Raw genomic sequence first — 25,573 nt, 5'->3', positions numbered from 1 at the left:
CGACTTAATTGCATTTGATGGGAGCTCTTTGAAAGTCCTGATGCAATCTCAAAGACTCTCTTCAGATAAACCCGAGGGATGCACTCGCTTTCACCGTGGAGGCTGCGTGACGGAGAAAACACAAGAGCGGCGCTGCTTCCCGAGGATAATGGCCGACATGTTCTGCTCAAGAGCCGCTTGTGGCAGAAGCACGGCCCCAGACTGGACTGAAAACACCAGCAAGCACGTCCAGATAATGAGAAGGGAGCATTTTTACGGCATTCATTTGAATTCCACTCTTTGCACTGCCTTCAGTAAAGATGTATCTATGATGGCGCATCGCAGCAATACAAGAAAAAAATAATAAAATAAAATAATAAAAATAAATTCATAATATTACATGAATAAAGTTGGGTTCATATGAGAATAGTCATAATGATATAATAAAATCATAATATTACAAGAATAAAGTCAAAGTATGAAAATAAAGTCACACTAATAGAATAGAATAGAAGTACTTTATTCATCCCAGCAGGGAAATTATTTTTTTTTCTTTTTTTTTTTTTAGAATAGAATAGATTTAGAATAGAATAGACACGCTATTACAATAGTAGCGTAAAATTATGTCTTTATTCTCATAACACTGCAACTTTATTCTCGTATTATTCCTACTTTATTGTATTTTTTTTTTTTTTTCTAGCATATATTCTCATTTGTTGGTCTTGAAGTCATGGTTCCTCTATGCTTTGCGCTGCACTTGCCTACCAAGATGGCGCAGCTCCCTTCCAGTTCAGACTGGTGGGATCTATGTATTAGCCAACAGTCCCATGGGTTCAATACACAATACTCAACTGAATTATTATCTTTGGACTAAATTTTGTCAATTATTATTCATTAAGAGCATCATAGCAGTCTAGTAACGACATTGTCTCATTCAAATGTGTTGAATCTATAACTCCACTCATCCACTAGAAGTTTCCCGAGTAGTATTACTACAATAAGTAATACTACTTGTTGTAGTATCAAAATACTACAATAAATAATAAATAAATAAATAAGTACGTTACACTTTGTTGATGTATGTTTTAGGAATAATCCAGAAGTATTTCTTCAGCACATGCGCAGATGAGCTAACAGATCAGATCGTGCCGCGATCAAGACGTCCATTTAACCTGCCTGACACGCATTTCACTAGATAAGCAAACATTTCAGCAACTGGACGGCGCTCTGCAGTCACTTCCCTTCCAACTGGAGTATAAGCTACACACACAGCCGATGCTTTTACCGTGTTTCGTAGTTTTGATGGAGATGAAGAATAACAACAGAGACATGAAATAAGCAACCAAAAGAGGATCTGAGAGTCGTTCAGTTTCCTTTGTGATGGCCCATCAAAGAGGCATCCACATCCCCCGTGGGCTCATCCGGCCCCTCGGCTCAACCACCTGATACGGCACTAGTTAGTCCCAGCTGTCTGGAGGTCCAGACACTCTTCTCTCCCCCCCCAACCCCAAACCCAAGCAGCTGTGACCCTCACTGCAGACGGCCAATTACAGGCAGCGCTGCAGCCAAGAGCAACGCTTCTCTCCAGCCACTGTAAACACGACTACGACGGAGGGGGAAGTTGAACTGACAGCTCCCACGTTTTTATCACCATCAATGAGATTCAAAGCAAATGGCTGCTCCTATGTGCCTCCAGTAAGGGAGTGAGGGGATAACAACAGTACAACTAAAACAGAGGTGGCACGTGTAGCACTTGTGGTATAATTGGCTTTACTGCCACTGAAAAACTAAATGAACGGGAAGTAAAACAATGTATAAACATGGTCAGCATGAAATGGTCAGTGTTACTTAGGGCAACAGTAGCTGTGTTTCCATCATCCATAAAATTGCACAAACTGAAATTATGAAGAAATTGCTTAATGGAAACTTGGCAATTCTGAAGAAAAAACCCCCTCAAATTTCTGATACGTTTTTATACTGAGATTAGGTGCTTTTTTGGCCGTATCGACACAGATGTATTTTGCAAAACTGCAATAGAAATTCTTTTTCGCATCATACGTCTCACACGATCAACAGCTGGATGTTACTACAGTCAAAAACGCTTAAGAAGACGACAGGAAGTAGGAGGAGAATGGTTTGTTTTTGTTTTGTGCAGCTGGCTCCACCGCAGCTCTCACAGCATCACAGTGTTCATAAACGGTTGTGTGTCATTCAAATGTGTTGAATCCATAACTCTACTCATCCACTATCATTTCCCCAAAATGCTGCATACGTAGCCGCTCCCAAGTAGGCGGGGCTTGTCGCTCCAAAGCCTGAAGAAGACACTGACGTCTCTTCTGATTGGCTAATGAGTGCTAGCCGTTTACATCCGTCGCTGCCAAGATTTTCAAAGTCTTGTCACGTGAATAAGCTTATTTACATGTGATTTTAATTTCGGTCCTTATTCAATGGAAACATGGCAATTGCAAGATTGTGTTTTTTTTTACATTGGAAGAACATAGACAAAAGATTTGCGCACATTTGCAATGGAAACACAGCTACTGATACGTTTTCCCACGTGCATAATGATGTTTGATGTGGATTTTAGTGAGTTAAAGTAAGTCCCACTGACAGATATCAAAGTCTCCCTCCAGCCACTACATCACTGTCTGTCACTTCTCATCATTACTCAGAGCGTTTTGTGGTCCCATAAGTCAAACTTTTAAAGTATTTCCAGATGGTTGCATGTTAGGCCTAATCAGACTCATATTTATCAACCTTTCATTATTGTTGACCGCCTCTGTGTCTCTAACAGGCAAACTGCAGGTATGTCTGGCTGTTACATCAGTAGCGTGGAAATTATTAGTGAGCTTGTGGAAACTGGGGAGGCAGCCTGCTTCAGATACAAATGCATTTTGCTTTCTAATGCAACCAATCAAGCTCTCAAATCAAGCCTCCAGCGAGCCTGGCTTCACATTTTGTGGACTTCTTTTCTGAACAATACTGCAGTTTCATAAGCTCCCTGAAGTACGGCAAAGAACCCAGTAGATACCTCCATACACTCTGCTTTGAAGAAGTACGTTAAAAAGACGCAATTTCACACTTGTGGCGTTTCCATTAAATAAGACATTAAAATCACACGTGAATAAGCTTGTTCATGCAGTAAGTCGGTAGAAAACATGCCCATGATTCTCCGACTACTTCCTGTCATCTTCTTCTTCGTGGTTTGCGCAGTGGGAACGTCCGCGTGTCGATCACGTGACTCGTATTATGCGGGAAAAAATTTTCCGTTGCAGTTTTGCCAAAATAAACCAATTTCGATACAGCCAAAAAAAAACCAAAAAACAATAACTTCATCCTAGTAGCGCCAAAACGTTTTATCAGAAAAAAAAACTTTTATCAGAAAAAAAAACTTTTTTCAAAATTGGTGTATTTTCATGAGGCAAATTTATTTTTAAAACGTCAAATTACGCAACGAGAAAGAGTGTTTTACTCCATGCAGAGGAATCCAAAAACATTGTGCAGAAGGTGCAGTTGCTTGTTTTTGTTTGGCGTGGTTCGATCAAATAAAACACCAACACATTACCTTGAAGTTTGGAATTACAATGTGAAAAAATTGGAAAAGTTATTTTGTAAAATGTTGAAAATGGGATGACACTCGGCAGGCTCAGCGATCACAATATCGCATTTTGAAAAAACTGCAGCTTCTGCACATTGTTGGCATTTCGCACTCCAACATATGACAGATATTAATATGTAAGTACCCCCTTCAGGCAGAGTGGCCCGTGGCACAGCGTTGCCAAACAGATAAAATAAAAAAAAGCAACTTTTCAAGCACAGGATCAGGTTGTCAAAGGAGAAAAGCTTACTTGAAGAACTCCACAAAGGAAAAACCGTATCCATGTTGCTCGGCGATGCCTGCACACACGACGTTGGCTGACGCCCCGATCAACGTGCCGTTTCCTGAAAGCACCGTCAAAAAAATAAATAAAAAATCAAAGGTACGTTTAACATATTTCTCCCTGTTAACAAGCATACTGTGCTCCATAAGCATAACAAGCTGGAAAAAGTCAAAGCATGAATCCTTCCATTCAAAGGTTAAAGGGCAAAGCAAGAAAACAAGACGAGCGTCTCTAAGGTTGCGTTTTTATTAAAGAAAATAGTGCATCCTTTTTCAGGAGCCCTCATTTTAAATGCCACTCAGTAATGACACGTGGCTCTGAGGCATAATCTTTCTGTTGTTGGGGCTCAACCTGCCGTTTTTAAGTCTGCAGGAGGTGGATTAAGATTATGGAAACGTTTTCAGTTCGTAAATAACATAATGCGTCCTTTAAATGTCAGATTTCAAAAGGACAAAACGAACAAGTGGACATGATGATGCCCAGCTCCATCTGCACGTCGATGTTTCGCTCCTCCTGTAGCCATCATTTACTGCTGCTGATGTCTGTCATTAGAACAGATGGACAGGAACCAAAGAAGCTCTTGGCTTTTTCCTGCTCTCATTGGGAGGAGGGTTTTGGAGGCACAATTACGTTGTTTGAAAAAGGCTTTTGAAACGATGCACCGCTCCGGTCAGAAGCTTGCACACAGCCAGGAACATCAGAGCTTTTAAAGCCGTCATTTAAAACCTTCCTACACGTCCCTTTTTCTCAAGGTCAGGTGATTCTACAATGACAACATTTGGATGCATAAGTTTAAAATGTTGTAGTATTCTTTGTCCAATTTATGCAGAGTTATACATTAAATGTTAGAATATTTTGCATTCATTCATGCAAACATTTGAGCAAAAACTGAACCTCAACCACAGCTGGTGTTGCCAACTAACCTCCAACATAAATCTGGCAATATTGGTTGACATCAACACGGCGTACGGGCTGGACAATATGACATGAAAAAATTTAATCTCCCAGTTTTTTTGTTCCAGATTCTATTTCCAACAGTGTTTAACACCAGGAAACAAAATTATTTAATTTAATGATGTGCATCTCAAATATCCAGTTGACTTGCTGGGAGGGGCTTAGAACCCGTTGATAACGGGGTAAGTTCTGGTTAAGTTTTCCACCGTGGCTACTAAAGAAAACCTTCACTAGCTAATTACTGTTTTTAAAATTCATTGATGCTAAAAACTGATGTTCTCTTAATTGATTCAATCAGCGTGTGACTCCAGTGTGTTGGTGTCCAAAAGGTGTTGGAGTGGAAGTGGGAGTGGACAGCAAGCTTCATCAAAATCTGTCCTACTGCAGTTGATTAAACTCAAACACTCTGACGCCTCCTTCTGTTTGTCCTTCCCACCCTAACAGAGCGCCACTGCGACGAAGAGCCCAACGCCTGGTGTAGCAGAGCCTGAAGCAGCTGTACTTTGAGGACCTTGAAGCCTCTCTCTGAAAAATGAAAATAATAATAAGAATAATAAAAAACAACCCTGCCTTCCCAGGGTGGAGGCACAGCTGCTGAAACTGTGGCTGTCACCTAAAGCGTCTGATGCCAGAGGCCATGCTTATAGATCCACACCTTTGAGGAAGGGGATCAAACTGTAAAAGTCCCCCGCTGTCTGGGTGGCGTGTCACCGCGAACCACAATGCGCTCCGTTCCTATTAAAGATTGATAACTCACCACCGAGGCAGGCCCCCATAGCCAAGGCAAAGATGAGAGGCTTCACAGGGAGGTTGACGTCCACATCCTGACTCAGGTTGATGAGAACTGGGATCTGGGAGAATCAGACGTACATTTAAAATCACTAAAATATACATAGGTTTTAATTAATAAAACAGACATCTTTTTTTTCTGAAATAAGAAGCTAATACTGTGTTTAAAGGGACAATATTATATACTTTCCAGGCACGTAGTGCTCTTTCTCAGGACAATCAAATAATTATGTTACCTTCCGTTGTTATAAAAATGTAATATATATCAAATATGACTCAAGTTTGGCTTCCTAATTTAACACCTTGAAATTGGGCCTCTGTCTCTTTAAAAGCTCCTGCTCTTTCTGAAACTCCACCTTCGGGAAGTCATCACAACATGGCTCCTCCATCTACCCTTTAAAGAGATTTTCCTCAGTGTTTCACTGAGCAGCAGTTCGTATGATGCGCAGGTCCACCAGGTGTTTGCTAATTGCTGCTGGCTAGTCTGAAGGAGCTCAGAGGAGGCGTTGGGGGGGAGAGCTGCTCTGTGAGGCTGACGCTTTGAAACTCCAGCTCCAAGGAGGAGTCATCAAAGTCAGCACTCGGCTTGTTCTGCACAGATGAGTTGTTGCCACGGGAGATTAAAGGATTTCTCAAAGATGCATGACAAATATTAGGGCAACACTCAAGGCTTGTTTTTGATGAGAGAATAACATTACAACATGATGTGAAGTTCAGAAAAGTGAATTTTACATAATATTCCCCCTTTAAGTGAAAGAAGATCTTGATAACGTTTCTATTGACATATTTATTTACTTGCGGCTGAATGAAGATTAATATATATTTGTGAGTATTTTATGCAAATCAGTTTATTTCTAGTAGAAATCAGGTATTGCTGAGTTTAAAGTTTAGATGATACAAAATATGTTTCCTTTAGCAGAAATTCATCAACAAAGGTAAACAGTAACATTAAAGGTATTCTTGATTTAAATTGGTGATATTAACGCGTTGAGGGACATTGAAGGACAGCGTTCACATGAAAGGTTTTATAATCTTTTATTGTGTTCTACCAGGTGTCCTTGGAAATGTTCTGCTGAATTTGTCAAACCAAACTGCTCGGACTTTTACTTTTTACGTTGCAGCCAAACACGAGGCGATACGAGAGAAAAGAAACAGAGACGTCTTTTGTGATTTAGTTTCAGTTTTCAGGAAAGAACAAAACATCTGTAAGATAAAACTAACTTGATTTCATATTTCTTAAAATTTTAAACTTAAGATTTCCTGATTTCAGCCTACAAAGACTTATCTTTAAATTGAAACGTTTACTGTTTGTAGCCGATCGGGTGAGGAGTTGGCCTGACCGGGCCTACCATGGTGGCAGTGAAGGGAATGTTGTCGATGAGAGAAGAAGCCAGAGCGGAGACCCACAACACCAAGATAATGGCCACAGCCAGGCGCTGGTCCTCTGGTACCGCCTGGGAGGGGAAACAATCAGAGCGACAGTTCATGGTGTTCCCACATCAGCCAGTCTGGGAACTTAATAAACCAAATAGGCTCTTCCAGTTGTCTGCATTTAACCTGATGCCATTTAATGCTTGGATCCTGCAACAGCAGCGGATTGGCCCTGAAACATTCACATTTTTCATTGGACAGCAGCTGACTGTTACAATGTCACCTGCAAATTCTGGGTTTTGCCAATGTAAAGTAAACTCGTTTGAGTGCACTAGTCAATGTTAGATCGTTAGCGGTTATGCTAATGCATGTAAAAAATAAAAAGTAAAACATCCTGAAGCTTTGAGACACAATGTAAATAAATTTACGGAAGCATGAACTTCGTATTTTGGCTTTGTGATAAGTATGTTTGGTGTCTGCTTTGGTATTTTTAAGTCTACATCGCCCACCCCAAGCTTCTAGGACTCCAGCAGCACATGTTCCAAGTCTGAGAAGGTCTCTGGTTTGAATCTTCTTGAGCTTCTCTTTTCTCTCCCACCTTCAACCGGATAAAAAGAAACTATTTCTCTTTCCCCCTTTGCCTCCAGTCGGGGCCATGACAGAGAGACGGTGCGGCTCTACCTGGCACGCTGTCCGTCGTTAGGGGAAACTCACCAACTTAAGGATCCACAATAGCACACCGCCTGTCATGTGTGATTATTAGCCTCAGACAGGACCAGTGTCTAAACGTGGGCTGACGTCCCCATTACTGCTTCAATTCTCCGCTAAGAGGCAACTCGCTCGCACCTCGCGCCGGGGCAAGAATATGGGTGAAAATGACCAGCGAGCTCGGTCAACCGCCGGCAGGAGCGAGAGAGACGTAAACAAAATAATTGAATTCGGAGCTTGTGCGGAGCCAAAGGATCAATATGCATAAAAATGCAATATCAAGTCACCTGTGCCCAATTATCAGTTATGCCAGCCGAACAGATACCTGAGCCACGATGGCCGAGGCTGCGAGTCAAGAAGGAAGGACTTACTTTTATCAGCAGAGCCGTCTGCTCTCCAATATAGTCGATAAGCTGCAGCTGGGCTAAAGCCTGAAAAATGAAAAGGGGATCAATAATAAAGAGGGGAGAGAAAAGAAAAAAAAGTCAAGAGAAAATTACTTAGAGGTGGGAAGAAAGAGAAGAAAAGCAATTTGGCTTCTATTTAGCAGTCATTAACCAGATGGAGATAAATGCATTCTTGTTATCATGCCCGACACTGAGAATCATATATATATATATATATATATACACATATGGAAGGTAGTCCTTGAGGGAGATGGTTGTCTAACACGATACAGACTTCAATGATTCCAACAAATAGTTTTGGCCACATTCGTGCCCAAGAGTCGAAAAGGCAGAAAAGAAAAAAAAACAACAAAATATCCCGTTGTGTCGACAACCTTTTCCTTTCCCTGCGCAGCGCGGCTGGTCGGTGAAGAAAAAGGTAATTACTTTTCACAATGTGAGCTCACTGCCAAACTGCATTTAGGTCACACCCAAGCAGGCTGTCAGTGTGGCTAAGCTAACTTATGAGGCGCCTTCTTTTATCATCAGGTGAAGCTGTTTGTCAAAGATGGAGTATTTAAGATGTTTTTTTCTTAGGTATTAATGTTTGATCCCCTCTTTGGATTTTTAGCAGTGATAAGCAAAAACACGCTCTTTTTATTAAACGTCACACATAAGGACTGCATGGTCACTACCTCCATTAAAACAAAGAGGCCCGCGAAGAACAGCAGAGTGGCCCACTCCACCCGGTGCAGGATGATCTCAAAGTCCTGGACGTCGGCCAGAACTAGGAGCCAGAGGGCCCCCAGGATGGCGATCCAACCTGAGAGAGAGAGAGCAAAGGAAACATCACCTGGTGATCACCTGGAACTCTGACAAAATCTCCATCCGAGACCAATTTTAGTTTTAAATTTACGATAAGAGAGTAGATTCTAAATATATTCATACCTCCTAGACTTTTTCCGTCTGTAACCTCAAACATCCGGGTGTTTAATTGGGATTTTAGTTAACGAACCAACATGAAGTGGGATGCTCTGCGTTCAGCCCTTCAGAATCAGTACTTTGCAGGACCACATTTTCTACGGCAAGAGCTACACGTCTTAGTGGGACTACTACTGTAAGTTGGTCTCCAGACTGAAGCAGTCGCCAATTCATCTTTGCAAAACAGTCCCAGTTCAGTTAGTTCAGACAGAGCGCGTTTGGAAATTTACATTTTCAAGCGTCTAATTCTCTAATTTTTTTAGACTTTAGGACATTACTTTGATATACATACAGGACTATATCATTCTAACACATGACTCATTCAACAGTCCCTTTTTCAGTCAAAAATAAATTTGCTTAATGGAAACATGTCAATTTTGAAAACACGTTTTTCGCTAAAAAAGATTAAGTGATTTTCAGCTGTATCGAAATTAGATTAATTTGCAAAGCCTCTGTGGAAACGTTTCTTTCACATCACCCAAGTCACGTGATCAATGACCTGACATTACTACTGGCGGAAAACACGAAGAAGACGACAGGAAGCGGTAGGAGGATCGTGGCGCGACGTTATCTGATGATTGTGTTTTTTCGACATTAGCAAAAATATTGACAAAGTTTTGCTCAGATTTATTATGGAAAACTCACCAGTTGATTGTCTGGTGCTACTTTAGGTGTATTTGCAAGGAATTTTGCTACTTCCTCCACCATGTTGCTGCTTGGTAAGGGTGCGTTCAATGAGATGTCCAGTGTTAGTTGTTTGCCACAAACAGCATTTTACATGCAGGCTTTAACATTCCATTTTGGTTTAATATTAAGGGAATAACTAAAGGGAACTGAATAAAAATTCATACAAATTCGTCCAACATGGACGAATTTGTATGACAATATTTGTTGGTAAAAACAGGTGAACTTTTTAATTTTTTTTACTCCTTATAATTTTGCAATGTTTTATGTTGGTCTGTGTGGAGAATTATCCTTTCTCCATTTTGGTTCTTGATGTATGAGGTTGAAGGAGAGTCAGTGAGTTGAAGTCATGAATTTCATTGTTAGGACTAACATACAGCTTTGTGCTCTATGTGTGTGTAGGTGTGTGTGTGTGCGTGCGTGGGCGTGTGTGTATATGAGCATGCAAATAGCTAAAAGAAACAGAGGAAAACACGAAATTATTTATTCTCAACACCTGTTACCTAAAATCCCAGTAAAACCAATAAAGTTTGTGGTTTGCACAATGAAACGTAAATATTTGATCACAAGAGAAATGTTGCTTTTAAAGCATCAAATTGTTCTAAACATACACCTGCGTCTGTCCTTTGTTTTATGACATGTATTCACAATGATTAGCACTTTTTCAGAGATAATAAAAGGTTTTACAGAAAGCACACCAAAAGCAAACCAGAATGTCGCCGTAGTTTCAACACTCTTGCAAGTTACGCTACATGAATTACTTCCTTCATGCAATGCTAACTCGTTCCGATTTAAAAAAGCAAACAAAAAAACATGTTCTAAGCTGGAGCACATGAGCTGGTGCCGATAGAGAGCGTTTCTGAAAGAGGGGTGGATGTGCATCCACTCGGAGAAAATTTGATTAAACAGGTAAGCAGCAATAATTGGCCTGGCTCAGACCTTTGGGAACAGCTTTCGCAACTGAAGGGACGTAGAGAGGAGGAGGGCAAACTAAGAAAGTGAGGATAGGTAGTTAATGCTGCACAGACTGGAATGTGAAAACTCAATGGTACTTCGAGGCATTTTTACAAGAATCAGCCTTAGCTAACCATAGCTGTTAGTCACTGCCACAGTTCAACAGCATAAGGGAGAAAATGTGTTTCTTTTGACTCCAAATGTCTTGCAAAAGCGGAGAGTTCCAGTGAAAATGTCAGAGAAAATTGTGTAGTGGCAAATGATTGAATGAATTATCCGGACGACCATGACTTGCCTGAAACACCAGAACTGTTTTCATCTCCCATTAACTCCTAATAGCAGCTAAATGTCACATCCAGTGTCACAGTATGAGGCCAAAGCATACGGGGCTTTTTCTCTTACAGGCACCTAAAGAACTGAGTAAGGGGGCAGATACTCTTTCTAGAACCTAGAACTGTTTAAATAAAGGAATCTAACACCAAGTGCTGTAGAGATTAATAAGGTAGAACTTTAAAGCTTTCATTTTTGCATTTGGTCCATTCCAAGCACAGTGGTGGCAACGCAAGCATGGCAATCACAGCGGTTTCGCCCCAACCACAGTGGATCCGACTCCCCGCACCGGAGTCGAATCACTTGGTGAACAATCAGGCAGCAATTAAATCCTAACATGTCAAGCTAATGAAATTTTAATGAGACTCAATTCTGAAGGAGCGTGTGAACAAATAGACCCGGCCGACCGGCAGCTGCAGTCAACCCTGACTCCGACCGGCGCGCCTCAGTGAGCGATGTGTGTTTGAACGGGCGTCGGACCCCCTCCAAGTGCGACAGGACACGCAGTGCGGCGGGGTCACTCCAATTTGATGAATGTCACCCAAACGGTCGGCTGTAATTAACTCGGCGCGGCCGCTGAGACGGACACAGACACCTGACGGCAAACACAGCAGCGTCGTGCAGAAAACCGCGTGTGGCGGACAGCAGCAGCATATTTGTGTTCGTTTAATGGAGAACACGGAGTTCATCTTTGACTCGGACGATGTTTGCTGGAACATGAATGAAACTGAAAATGCTCTAATTAAGTGTAGTATAAATGTAGTCATACTTTGACATGTTACTTGATTTAAAAAAAAAAAAAGGAATGCACTTTGAATGTGCGTTCAATCAGTAAATTTGACTTTTTAAGAATTTACATAACTGTTTTTCACAAAAAGTCTAAAAGAAAATAATTTATGCTAATTTGTGTGAATTTCTTTGTCTATAATAACACTCTCAGAAAATGAACTTTAACACCATTCTTAAAGCAAATTAAAAATGCTTTGAAGTGCAACAATAGTTTCCTGCTAATATTTGCACTGAGAAAATTTGACTCTTGTGTTTTTCACTCACATCATTTGCTGATTCTTTCTGTCCCTGTTGCTCCTACTGAACTGAGTAAGAACGCTTTCGTTCACTCTGCTGCCTCTTTTTGGAGCAAGAAACTTCTAGACTGACTGAATTCTTCGTGTTTAGTGCTTCGACATCCAAACTAAATGTTCTTGAGGCCGATTCAATGACATGCACCTGTTTTTCATGGCTCGGCATTTTTCCTTCAGCTGCGAATGTCTTGTGTTTGTTGCTGCCTCTTGGCTTGCACTGCCTTGAAAGAGAAGTATTTGATCTCAGTGGATTTTTGTCCTTTAAAGGTTAAATAAAAATAGCAAACTTTATTTTAATATCACCACCTTCCTAAAATAAAATATTAAATAAAATATTTTATTTTTACTTTTTTGCCTAAAACATCCTTTGGAAAGAAAGAAGAGGTTTTTTGTTTGTTTCGTTTGTTTTTTTGTTTTTTTTTTACTAAAATTACTTTTAGCAGCAACAAAAAATAAATAAATGCCAGGCCATTATTTTAGGAAGGCAACAAAATAGTGCTAATAAAGTGTTTGTACATTGGCAGTACATTAATACAAGTCAAAATACATTTTGAATCTAGCAAAAGTTTTTTTTTAGTAGCACCACACATTGTTTTTTCTTGCTCATTTGCAGAGTGAAGCATGGTGGTGGCAGAGTCATGGTGTGGGGACGTTTTTCAACAACATCAGGAACTGCTCACCTTTTCGTGGCTGAAACAAACTTAAGACTCGGGTGGAAGTTCATCTCTCCAGCAGTGCAACAGTCCTTAACATGCAGCCATACTGAATGGGGCTAGTTTAGCTAGGAGTGGCCCAGTCAAAGTCCAGAGCTAAATCAAACAGAGTCTGGGTGTGACTGGCGTGGGCAAAATTTTACTCTCTAGATGAACAACACTAGAGAGTTTTAAAAAGAAAAGTTCACAGTGACATACTTTATAAGACTTGCAGCTGTAATTAAAACAAAATACACATATTGATGTTGATTTTTATGGACGATTTCCACTTTCAACGCCACAAACGCACAATTTCATCAACTTTATGGAAACCACAAAAGCTGCATTTTGACTGAGTGATGAGTCATTTTCTTACTCAAATTTAGAACCCGACAGGCGTTTTGCTACGCTAACTCTAAGCTCTGCTATAGCTCCAATAATTACCCAAAACACTGGTGATCGCAATCCTGCGCATGTCAAACAGAAGTAAAAACCTACAGGAGCCACTTTGACTCATTAGGCTTTAATCTTTTCAGGTGTTGGCGATGAAAACATGCCTTTGATAAACTCATTAAAAGAGGCTTATTTGTGACTCTGAAAGGTGCTTAAGAATATGACAAACCCCCTATCCTGTCAACAGAGGCCATTTCTAAATTGAGAGCAGTTTACAAAAAATACGCTTAGTGGGCTGCATATTTTATTTAAAATGATTTTGAAATGTAACTATTTTAAACTGCCTTTCTAATCTCTGGGGACATTTTGAACACCCGAACAAGATACAGGGCCACTAATATAAGACGTTTTGTTTTTTTTTAAAAACAAATGAAAAAAATATAGATTTGTCCAAGTATGTTGAAGCCGCTATCAAAATGACTGTTTCCTCTCTCACAGTGCGTAATCCTCCGTATCAAAAACTGTGTTACTTTAGTTTAGATGTGGGGGGAAAATATCAACTCCTTGTATGTTTATACAGTACATTAGTTCATTTTGATGATGTCTATTTGGTGTAAAATTCCCCGAGAAAGCTTTCATCAGCCTCTAATCTGACTGAAGGTGAATTATCTGTGCTGTACAGATTCTCCCAATTAGTCAAATCATTTTGATCAGAAAGTATGCGAAGCTGCTTTCAGCTGAAGGCACTCCAAGCGTTCAGCATGCCGAGGTGAAGGGAGTGAATGTGCGTCAGTGCAAACGGAGCGTTTGCATAACATAGCATGAGCTGAAGTGATGTGATTATCTGGTCATTGTGACGACATTTGCAGCCACTTTATTAGGTGCAACTTGTTTGTATGGGGTTTGGATATAGCCGTCTGAATTGTCCATGGAACAGATTCAAGGTATCAGAAACACTGCTCAGAAATGTTGGTTCTTATTGACATGATGGTTTCTATAGGTCTCTGTCAGCTGTCATCCATGATCCGAATCTCCAGTTTCACCACATCCCAAAGGTGGCATATTCGATTCAGTTCATTGGAGTAAAATAAAACTAAAAACTCACCGTCATGTTTAAGAAACCAGGTTTAGGCTATTTAAATTTAACAATGTGGATTTTCTGTTGTCTGCTACTAGCAGCGCCGCTCCTTATATAAATTAAAGAGGCCGTTGTGTTTAAATTATGCTCTACTAAGGGACCCAAAGTGTGCAAAAAATATCCTCCTCAATCCTCATCATTGCATCGCCACCACCTGCTAGTGTTGCCTTTCTATTACTATTCAATCAGTCTGAAAATTGTCCTCTGTCTTTAAACCAGACCATTCTCTAAATAATACAAGACACATTCTGATGCTCAGTTTAAGTTCCAGGAAGTCATTTTCGCCACATTCAGATGCCAGAGTGCGCTCCTGTCATGTGAAAGTGTGTAGATAAAGTGTTTCAGATTGAATACACAGAGGATTCAACATAAAAATAATTTGTCAAAGTGGCCTTTAGTAACATCTCGTCCCGAAGCATGTTAAGAATCACGCTCCACAGAGGGTTTTTGTCACGATTATGGTTCGAAAAGAAAACATAACCAAGTTCACATTTTGGTAGAACTTGCCAGTGGAGACGAGAGTAGGCCTGATGAAGACAGCGCAGCACTTACCCAGGTCCAGATGAATGCTGGGAACAAAGGAGTTGAGAAAGAACATGAAGATCACCACACCAAGGACGGAGGCACATTTCACCAACAGAACCGTGTCTGTTATTCTGTGCTGTGGAGTAAAAAAAAAAGAAGATATATATATATAATGAATGTTTTCTTTGGCTTTTGAAAAGCTGATTTTTATCACAGATCTGATGGTATTTGTCTAAAGTGAACTTTCAAAGACTCAGCCCACTTCATTACTCAGATAGCATCAATGCACAACTCCTACAGAGAGAGAAATATTTCTGAAGGGAAAAATCAAAACGCCACCTTCTTCTGCAGCTCCTGAATGTTTTGTTCCCAGTTTTTATCCTCCTGAGAAATTTGTCTGTTTGAAAAAAGATAACAGAAGTCATGTTAATCCAGAGAGAAAAATTAAAATAATTGAACGGCAAGCGATCATATTAACAACTACACTGACTGAACATACATTTTGTCTTTATCTGATGGATGTGTGAAGCTTTAAAATGAGATATATTTGGATTTGTTTTTGGAAATACAAAGGAAAAAAAGAACAAATTCTGTGATATGTAATAAATGCAATTTTGAGAGTGACACAGAAGAGCAGTGTGGGCTTTTCGTTTAACCTCTGGAAGGTTTTCATCATCTTGCGGAGCAGATTTTCCAGGTTGAGCACTTTTTGCATCAGAAGGCATTTCACAGCTGTCTCCTCCCGGCTGGCCGGGTTAATGCGCTGAGCCGTTTGCCTCCAGACCAGGATCTCATGCTTCAGTTCTGGAGTTAAAGGACAAGCAGACATGTTTAGGGGAGGCAAAACACACAAAGGCATCAATGCACAACTCCTACAGAAATGTACGGAAGACCCAAAGCACCAAAAATCAATCAATTAAAGATATATTCAATATTAGTTTAAATATATCCGACTATCTTGAAAGTGTAAAATGAAAATTAATAAGAATAGCAAAAGGATGTAAATTCTTATTTATTTACATGATATACGGAGGACCAAAGCTACCAAAAATCAATAAATAAAAGATGCATTAAATATTAGATTAAATATATCCAACTATCTTGAAGGTATAAAATCTCAATAAATAACAATTAGCTTTTCCAATTTGTTTCTTCTGACTGCAAGTCATTTTAACAATCTGGAGTGGCACTGAAATCTGCTCTACATATAATCTCAATCTGTTGTAATTGTTGGGTGTTTCTTTTGTTTATTATGCTTTTAATGCAGTGGGGGTTTTTTAAATGGAAAGTAAAACCTTTCCATTTATAATATATATATATATATATACACCAAAAGTAAAAATCCCATGTTTTTACCTTATAAAACAATGGAGTAACCATTTATATGTGTGTGTGTGTGCTTAGTAATGTGCTTTGTAATAAATTAAATATGCTTTTTATTCCCATAAAGTGGCTTATTTGAGTAAGAAAATTACTTCCGTATGTTTATACCCCTATTTACTAGTAAGTTAAACTTAAAAGACAAAATATATGAAAGGTGAAGTTCTTTGTGTTTAACTCTTTCTGTAGAAGAATTAAATCAGTCACTGAAATTCTAAATACAATTCAATTTCTTGTTTCACGGCGCCTAGTGCAGCACAGCATGAAGGCTCTGTACCTGTTTAGAGCTTTATTCAGCTTGAACTGTGATTAAATAACGCATTAAATATGGAATGATTCATCTTTTAGGACCAGGATTCTGTCTTCAGCAGAGCTTGGACTGAGTTGAATTTTTCACGGTTTGCGCTTCTGCTGAGCCTCCACAGCAACACAGCCATGAAGTTCAGCACATTCACAGGGCAAAACGGCTGACAGCTGAGACTGAATGAGAAGACACTGGTGGTCAATATGCTACACTGTCCCCCATAGAGGGACTAATGCAGCATATTGACCAGCCCAGGGACAGCCAGTGCTGAAACAGAGATACAGCCCGAGGGTGCTGGACTCTCATGCGAACACCGGTGGGAGCCATCTTTTTTTAGAAGGTTGCTAGGTGACCTAAAACAGGATCTAAGTGGAGGAGTGGAGAAAAAAAAAAAATCCTTCCTGTAAGCAAATCCATACAATTACCAGGAGTGGCAGGGGGGCCGGAGCTGATTTACCCGCACGCTGTATGTCAAGCTGGCTGAGAAGCGGGATAGTCCACGGGGTTGGGCTTGGCAGATGGGTTATCGGGTCCGAATGGGACGGGCCCCTCATGAGTGGGAACGGCTTCTTTTAGCTCAGTGTGGCAGCGAACAGTCGGCCTGCTTCTCCTTTAATGAGAGAGCCGAGGTGACCACAGGGCAGCCTGGTGGTCTCCGCTTTAATGATCCCCTGCTGGGATTTTCTCAAAACAAGAAAGAATTGTTAAAGAAAAAAAAAAAAGAAAGAAAAAAATCTCCCACAAACGTCTGTTTTATTAGTGTCCCCATTATGTAAGTCCACAGGGCCTTGAGTGAAGAGGATTACGGCACAAGAAAATATAGATTCCTGGATGGAAGACAAAATCATTCTCCAAAGCAAATATACTCTGTGCTCCTAATTTCTTTTAAATGAGCCTCCTCTGACTCCGGACACCATTTGGGATGGGCGAGCGCATCTTTCTTCTCCGCTGCCAGATAATTAAAAGGATACATAAAGACAATTGAGGTGCAGCGCGTTAGAGGAGTTGTTGTTCAGACAGCAGGACAATAAGAGAGGCGAGTTACGTGCTGGTCTCAGGCTGCAACGTTGGACGAGCGAATCGTTCATTACCGCCGGCTAGTGGGAATGAGGAGCAGCTGCACGTCAGAGTGAAAAGGCTTTTCTGACTGCGGCCCGGCGGCGCCCTGGATGGCGCCGTGAGGTCACCAGACTCTACCAAGGGCGGTGAGCCGAGGCGAGACGCAGATGATGTTCGACACCAGCTACTCCTTTTTCCTGAGGTTTGAAAATGTTTTTTTTTAATTACATCTAGTTCGTCGCACTGCAATCACAAAGTATATCATATTTTGGGTAGTGACTAGTTTTATTAATTCTACTTACTTGAGTGACGCTTTGGAAAAAAATGTACTTTTAAGAGTAGATTTACTAAACCGTATTTTTTACTTTTACTTGATTATAATATGAAGTTGAGTTTCTAGACAGTACGCTGTCTAGAAACTCAACCCATCCTGAGTAACTTCATTAAATCAAGAAATCAAGTACATTGGTTGATTAGAGTCCTGTGTCATTACGAAGATTATATATTTTTTTCTTTTTTTATACATACATGTATGCGTACATATTGCCTGTATTGTGTTTAAAGATCTATCTACATTGATGGTTGATTGACACTTAGTTGCTTATAACATAGCGAATTGACTTTTGAGAGAAAGAATAGGCTATACAAGATTTTTTTCTTTCTTACTCCTTTTCATTCAAAACTGTTGTTCGTGTCAACATGAGACCTGTTTTATTTTAAACTGTAAATGAATGGAATAAACTAACAAATAAATAAAATGATTAACAAACAAACATGTTTTAGTCATAAATGTGCCAGACGTAAACGTGGGTGGAGTTGTCGTCTCGCAGTCGGAAGGTCGTAGGTTCGATTCCAGCTTCCTCCTGACACACGTCACAAATCAACATTCCTCCCAAGTTGCCCTGCGTATCGGTGTATAAATGTCGGAGGCGGCTCTAGTGTAAAGCACTTCAGGCGGTCAAAATGACTGGAGAGGGGCTAGATCACAGGTGTCAAACTCCAGTCCTCAAGGGCCGCAGTCCTACAGTTTTTAGATGTGCTGCAGCTACAAAACACTGGAATGAAATGGCTACATTACCTCCTCCTTGCGTAGGTCAGTTCTCCAGAGCCTTGCTAATAACCTAATTATTCTATTCAGGTGTGGTGCAGCAGAGGCACATCTAAAAGTTGCAGGACACCGGCCCTTGAGGACTGGAGTTTGACACCCCTGGGCTAGATAGATTCACACCATTTACATTAAAGTGAGAATTCTTGTTTCTACGTTTTGTTGTTCTGACTGAATCGTTTGTGGATCCTACTGTCCCTGGAAGTGCCTTGCCTGTACGACACATTCTGCATCAGCTTCGTGAGTTTTATGTTGTGTTTTTCCTCCTGCATATTGTTTTGTAATGGTGTTGTTTGTATTATTTGCATGGGTTCAATCTTTAAAATACCATAATTTGCACATAACTTTGCATTTTTATCTGCAAGATAACGTCATTTGAAAACACAAAATCAGATGTTTTGGTCGGTTAGTACTCAAGTAGCCTTCTTACAAAAATACTTTTATACTTGAGTAATTTCTTGGATGGCTGCTTTTTGTTTTATCTTTTGCTTGAGTAGAAATATGCTGAGGCAGTGCTGCTCTGATTTGAGTACAGTTTTGGGTATTCTAATTGCCACTGTAATTGTAACAGAATGCTTATGCAAAGTTGTGAGTTAGTAGCACTCAACACAAATACTAATAATTTAAAGAACATGAACTATTTTCCTTCCACTTCACAATTCGTGTTGGTCTGTTACATAAAAAGCCAGTAAGATACATTGAACCTAACAGTCAAAACGTTTAAGGACTGTGTTTATGTGTTTATGCAATACTGTTGCTGCAAACTTTAAAAGAAATTTTAAAAAATTATTTATTTGCTGCCTGTAGCATAAAAAATAACTTCTCTTATGCAAACTTGTCATAATGACATCTAGTGGTTTGTCACAAATGCTGAAAAAACAAACCTAAACCAAACTAAAAGCTGAATATGTCATTATTTTTTACAGTTTTACAATTAAAACTACTGCAGAAACACAAAGGCAGCAGCGATCCTCTGAGGTTTACGCCCTCAACTCAATGCCCATCAAACTATTTCTGTGGTCCAAATGAGTGACTCACCAACTATTTCAATGGACTCTTTGTTGTAAAGTTTTTTGTTCCAGTAGAGCATCCTGAGGAAAGGGAATGAGGTGAGCAGGACGAGGCATATTCCAAGAAACATGTAGCCTGTGAAGCTGGCAAAGTCTATTCCCTGCAACACGACAAGGAAGGAGAAGAAAAAACAAAAGCAAAAGAAAAAAAAACAGTTAGGATTTCACAAATCTCTCCTGCTCATGTTCTGGTGCCACGAACTAAGTCCTGCAATCAGTTTTAGCACATGAAAAAAAAAAAATACTGGTGATGTATGAGATGAGTGGAAAAAGAAGAGTCCAGAGTAAAGCTCAGAGAAGATTTTAACCGTCTGAGGGACTTTTCAATGTGTCCACATCAGGTCAAGTCAAGTTTGTTCTTGTAGCACAAAAGCAAAACAGGAAACCTGCTGTTTTTGTTTGGTCTACTCTGAATACTTGTAATCCGAAATATTTAAAACGGGTTAACAGTGACACCTGCAGGATCTACAGACAAAGTGGAAAATGAGACCATCAGGCATAAACCAAATGCAACGTATTGGATGATCTGCCGGTTCTCTCACATGAGACTCCTGATGATGGGTCACACAGCCTCTCACTGTGTCACCTTATTGCTTCACTCCTGTGACAAAAGCTCCTCTCTGTCTGTTGAGATCAGAGAGTGCAAAACACTAAATAGTATTTTTGGTTTTGTTTCTAGCATAAATATCTTAGTACACTTCAAATAAGACAAAACTAACTTACAAGTAACTTTTCAGCACAACGTAGGAGCTGGGGCTCTGTGGGTAGAGCAGTCATCAGAAGGTTGCATGTTCGGCTTCAGCTTCCTCCTGCCACATGTTGAAGTGCCCCTGGGCAAGGCACTAAGCCTCAAACTGCCTACTGATCTGCGTATCGCTCTGTAACTGTGTGCGTGTTTCTGAGTGCGATTAGATGGATGTGACTCTAGTCTAAAGCGCTTCGAGTGGTCAAAATGATCGCAAAACACTATAAAAGTTCAGTCCATTTACCATTTTAGGACTAATGAAAAAGTACCAATTCAGAGCGAAAGAATCTGCCAGTGGAACGAGACATTTTAGCTTATAATATGGGAAAAAAATGTCTTGTTCCACTGGCAGTGAATTTCACTGATAACCAATACGTTTTCATCAATATTAAGAAATTGTTGACTTAAAAAGCACTTATTTCTTGCTGAAAAGTTACCGTTGCTGTGAGTTGGTTCTGTCTTGTTTCAAGTGTACTAAGATATTTGCAGTAGAAACTAGATATTATGTGTAAGATTTAATGTTTTTACAGTGCGGGAATTGTTTGTTTTTTTATTAAAGTAAAGAAAACTAACAAGCCCATGTATCCTGCATTTGCATTTCCTCCCAACGCAAGGCCGGCCCAAGGCATATGCAAGGTAAGCGGCTGCTTAAAGCCCCCACACCACCAGGGGGCCCCCAGGAGCACCAAACTAGCATGACAGATAAATAGACATACATTTTAAATAACAGTGAATATTGCAAACTAAGAGGGAAAACAATTTCTGTTTTGTTTTTATAAATAATAAGGATTCATCTCCTCCTGTTGACGGCTGCTGCCACTGTTGGGGAAACATAAGATATTAAATTGAGGGCTTATCAGCTGATGTTAATAGTTAAAATAAAATGGCACATTAAAATACAACTCTTTCATTTCAAAATCTAAATAATTTTTTTTTTTACTTCGTTACCCCTTTAAGGTTAAAATTAACAGTCATAATGTCACTGGTATAATGCATGCTAATTACAAATGATGCTAATAATGGTAGGTGTGTTACACACATAGACATGTTGGTATGTCCCCCTCCGCTCCCCCCAAAGAAAGCAGTTTAGGGCCCCAAAAAGGCAAGGACCGGCCCTGTTGAGCCACAAGCAGAGCTTACCAGAGGCCAGACTAGACCGAACGACCATGCCGCTGCTCCTCTCCTGCCGCGCTTACGCCTGGGAAAGACAAAAGTCCCGCAGTGGACCGCGGCGCACCGGAGCCAACCACACACCGCCACACACGCAAAGGGCCAAAATGTCACACGCTCTGGACAGACGCCAAACCAAGCAGCTGGCAAAATGTCACGTCTTCCAGGGCTGTGGCACTGCAGACCTCAGAGTATAAAAAGCAGAGCGGCGTGGTTTATAAAGAGCCAACAGGTCCGTGGCATTTTCCAACAGTGACAAACTGCTGATTGACTCAGTGGGACTTTCTGATGCGGTTTTAAAAACAACTTTTCCTCTGCGGATCTCAGAGTCACTACAAGCACTCTGCACTCAATCAATCTAACAAATAAGCAGATTACACCCTGATTTACGCTTAGGTTCAGCACCAGAAGTGACAGCGCCTCCGGTAATCAGAGACGAGTCCTGAGGATGTGCCACTCACAGGCCACTCCACGCCTGGCTGAACGTCAGCCACAGAGTTCGTCAGAGGAAAGCGATTCGCTTCAAAGCGTCGCCACGTAAAGGAACGGAAACCACCAGCAGAAGAGTGTTGACCTCAATCTGTTTTAGTGGGTTTTATTTGAATTTTATTACACAGAGCAGAAGGCAAAACAGCCTGGCATCCATTTTGTATTTCCCCTCTCGGATTCGGTGCTTTTTGCTGTGGTTGCAGTTGGAACCCTCCTGCTCTTGAAACCAGTTTAAAGACTGAAACTTTTGCCCGTTCTTCTTTGCAAAATGGTTCCAATTCAATCGGACTGAACGGAGAGCGTCTCCAAACATCAATTCGAGCCTCGCCACACATTCTTGGTTTGATTTGGATCTGAACTTAGACTAGGACATTCTCACCCAGCCTAAAGTCTAGTGCAGGTTTCCTTCCAACACTGCCCGGTGTTTAGCTCCACCACCCCTCTTCCTGTCAGCTCTGACCAGCTTCCTCTCCCCTGCTAAAGAAAAGCACACCCACAGCATGACGCTGCCACCACTGTGTTTATCATGGTGATTTCCCTTGGTTTGATTTTATTTGAACGTTGTGTAATAAAACACTAAACAAAGTTATAATGAAAACGTTTTAGGTTCTTGCGACCTAAAACGTGGTCTCTGGTTACTAACTGGTTAAGTTAGCACAGATTTGGATTCTGTTGGTGTGAAAGCAAACCGCACCAGCTGAAAATTTAACAAATGTTCTAATTTTGGTTTCCAACCAAACCGAGACTACAGGACTATCAGGTCTCTGCATTTTTATTCTGTAGAGTTGCAAACCTCGGTTACAGTTCCTGGTTTATTCAGCTATCTGCCTCCCGACCACATCCGGTCTCTGACTCTGTCTGCTCGTTTTCGGCCATGTTTTGGTTCGACTCGACCCCGCTGTGCTTCACACGTGTCGATGTTTGAACCGGCCTCCGAAACGACGGGGACCAGTTCATTTAGCGCAGCAGAGCAAACAGAAACTTAAAGCATCACCAACCTGATTGAAAATGTGACACAAAAGTGTCACATTTACACTGAACGGGTTCGTCATTCTCCAACCCTGAACCATCTGCACGGATAAATCAGCAATTTCCCTTTCACCATGTCACACGCACACACAGGACATAAAGCAGTTCTCCCAGGGTGTTTGGTTGATGTGTCAGATTACGCTGAGCCGAGCTGCTGGGTCGTTTCAGTGTTTCGTGTTTAAGCTCACAGAGCTGTGAAAGTGCCTACTTCTCTGCGCAGGCCCTGGTTGGACACGATAATCACGTTGGGTGGATCTCCGACAGCTGTGGCGGCCCCTCCGATGTTGGTGAAGATTACTTCTGCAATCAGGACATGTCTGGGGTCTAGATTAAGCACCTCACACAACCTGCAAAATCACCACAGAATGGCGCTTGATTAGATTGCGTAGAGCAGCGGACGCCAGCGCAGGAATAGGAAAAAAAAAAAAAAAAAAAAGGAAATGTAAAGATGAAAGTGTTATGTCCTTCATGTTCTCAATGTTTCAAAGCTGATGAACCGGGACACGGATATTTGAGCGTTGTTTATGTTGTGACCCTCTTCGTTCAGCTCATTCTGAAAATCTCCCCGCTGGGTGATTCAGAGCTGCAACTAACGATTATTTTAGTAATCGATTGTTCTATCGAGTATTCTGAAGATTAATCGGATAGAAAAATAACCTGCCGCATTCTGAAAACGGTTCATTTAACCACTCAAGCCTTTTTTCACACAATATTAGGAATACATCAAAAGACACATTTTAAAAAAAAATGCAATTAGTTTTTTGAAGAAAAACATAATTTTCATCTGAAATGCAACAACAATAGCTTTGCTTTAGTGTATGTTTGATCATTTGTAGCAAAAAATGCATCTGCAGCTAAAAAAATATTATAATCTGCTGAGTATTTTTTAGGTTAATAAATGGATAGCAACAGGTGCTTAACAAGAGATTTATTTATCTATTTTTACAAAGTTTGAACCAGGTGAGGCTAAAAAAAACGAAGGTTTTACATCGAAAATGTAAAACGTTTATATAGTTACTGCTCTGGGTACATTGTTTTTTTTCATCAAACAGCCGTTATTTTTTTTTGAGTCTGTATTTCTCAGATTACGATTAAACAATTACTAAATTAGGTGACAATAATTTCAAATTTTGATTTATCGAGATTTATCCGATTAACCGTTTCACCCTGGGGTAGTTGAGGCTTATTTGTTGTTGCAGGACATGTTTTCATTTTAAGAGACAATTTAAAACGTCAGGCATGAAGAAAAAGCTTTTTCTTCTTAAACTTGTTTCTTCGCTCTACCTGATGGTGACAGGAGTGAAAAGCATCATGGTGGTCACATTATCCAGGAAGGCAGACAGAATGGCAGCAATCAGACACAGGATGATGATCATAGGCCACACCCTCCCTCTGGATAACTGGTAGGCCTGAAGAAATATCACAATGAGATATTAAGATATTATTAGGTTATTAGTTAACCTAGTGTAATAGGTTAACTAATAATGGATTATTCTGCTATGACTAGCGTTCCAGTTATGTTAAATCATCACATTTCACATATGAGAATCACAAAAAGCTTCAGAAAAACAAAGTTTGAACCGTAAAATATGATTAAATAATTATTTTTTTTTTTAAACACACAAGAGAAAGTAAATGGTGATGACTTCATTTCTAAAAGGGAACAATTGTCCAAACAAAAACAAAAAGCAGAAGAAACTTTTTAACAGCAGCTTTTTATTTTGCAGCTATTTTTAAAGACAACACCATGCCACATGGTCAAAGGTAAGGGGGGAAAAAAATGCAAAAAAACACTGATGCACTTAAACGTCGGCCACTCTGAATGGACTCCATTTTGATAGATTGTGCTGGTTATCTTCATTAACAGAATAACCATTTCTAATTGTCCTCATTATTCCATGAACTCACCTTCACCGCACAATAATCAAAGAAGCCTGTCTCTGAAAAAATGGCCACCAGCACCATCTGTGAAGCAAAAAGGTCACACCGCTTAAAACAACAACAACGTCGCCTTCATTTTTTGTAACGCAGTCACCATGGATGATAAATTGATGCAAGCTTAATAAGTGCTGAAAAACAAAAATATATGTAATCAGGAAAAGGTTAACTGTGTGGGAGCTACAATGGATTCCAATTTAAGTAAAATCCTAATTTGTCTAAAAAGAGCATTTTTATTGATTTTTTTTTTATACCAATTTCCATCTGTGCTGAATTGTGATAACCTTTCAATTGTCCATAAAAAAACGTCTTGGTGTATTTTATTAATCTCACCATGCCAAACAGCAGAGCCAGCGTCTCGTAGTCGATCCACTCCACCACAGTGACCAGGCTGGGTCTCTGAGAATAAAACACACTAAAGATCATTCAGTCTGATC

General features: G+C 40.3%; 1 protein-coding gene across 1 annotated transcript in view; it reads right to left on the bottom strand.

Annotated features, from left to right (window-relative positions):
* oca2 (OCA2 melanosomal transmembrane protein) overlaps positions 1-25,573 on the bottom strand; it is a 44,937-nt gene that overhangs the window by 5,551 nt on the left and 13,813 nt on the right. The window contains exons 12-24 of the mRNA XM_014470779.2: positions 25,470-25,535; positions 25,107-25,163; positions 24,483-24,607; positions 23,407-23,545; positions 19,734-19,866; positions 15,504-15,651; positions 15,187-15,244; positions 14,875-14,983; positions 8,764-8,891; positions 8,054-8,113; positions 6,953-7,057; positions 5,572-5,665; positions 3,828-3,921 (exon numbers count right to left, since the gene is read on the bottom strand). Of these exons, the coding sequence (XP_014326265.1) occupies positions 3,828-3,921; positions 5,572-5,665; positions 6,953-7,057; positions 8,054-8,113; positions 8,764-8,891; positions 14,875-14,983; positions 15,187-15,244; positions 15,504-15,651; positions 19,734-19,866; positions 23,407-23,545; positions 24,483-24,607; positions 25,107-25,163; positions 25,470-25,535 (1,316 nt within the window). The remainder of the gene's footprint in view (positions 1-3,827; positions 3,922-5,571; positions 5,666-6,952; positions 7,058-8,053; positions 8,114-8,763; positions 8,892-14,874; positions 14,984-15,186; positions 15,245-15,503; positions 15,652-19,733; positions 19,867-23,406; positions 23,546-24,482; positions 24,608-25,106; positions 25,164-25,469; positions 25,536-25,573) is intronic.

This window comes from Xiphophorus maculatus, chromosome 9 (assembly GCF_002775205.1).
Source record: "Xiphophorus maculatus strain JP 163 A chromosome 9, X_maculatus-5.0-male, whole genome shotgun sequence".
Lineage (NCBI taxonomy): Eukaryota > Metazoa > Chordata > Actinopteri > Cyprinodontiformes > Poeciliidae > Xiphophorus > Xiphophorus maculatus.
Note: the sequence above shows the minus strand (reverse complement) of the source record. Positions and strands in the feature narration are given on the sequence as shown.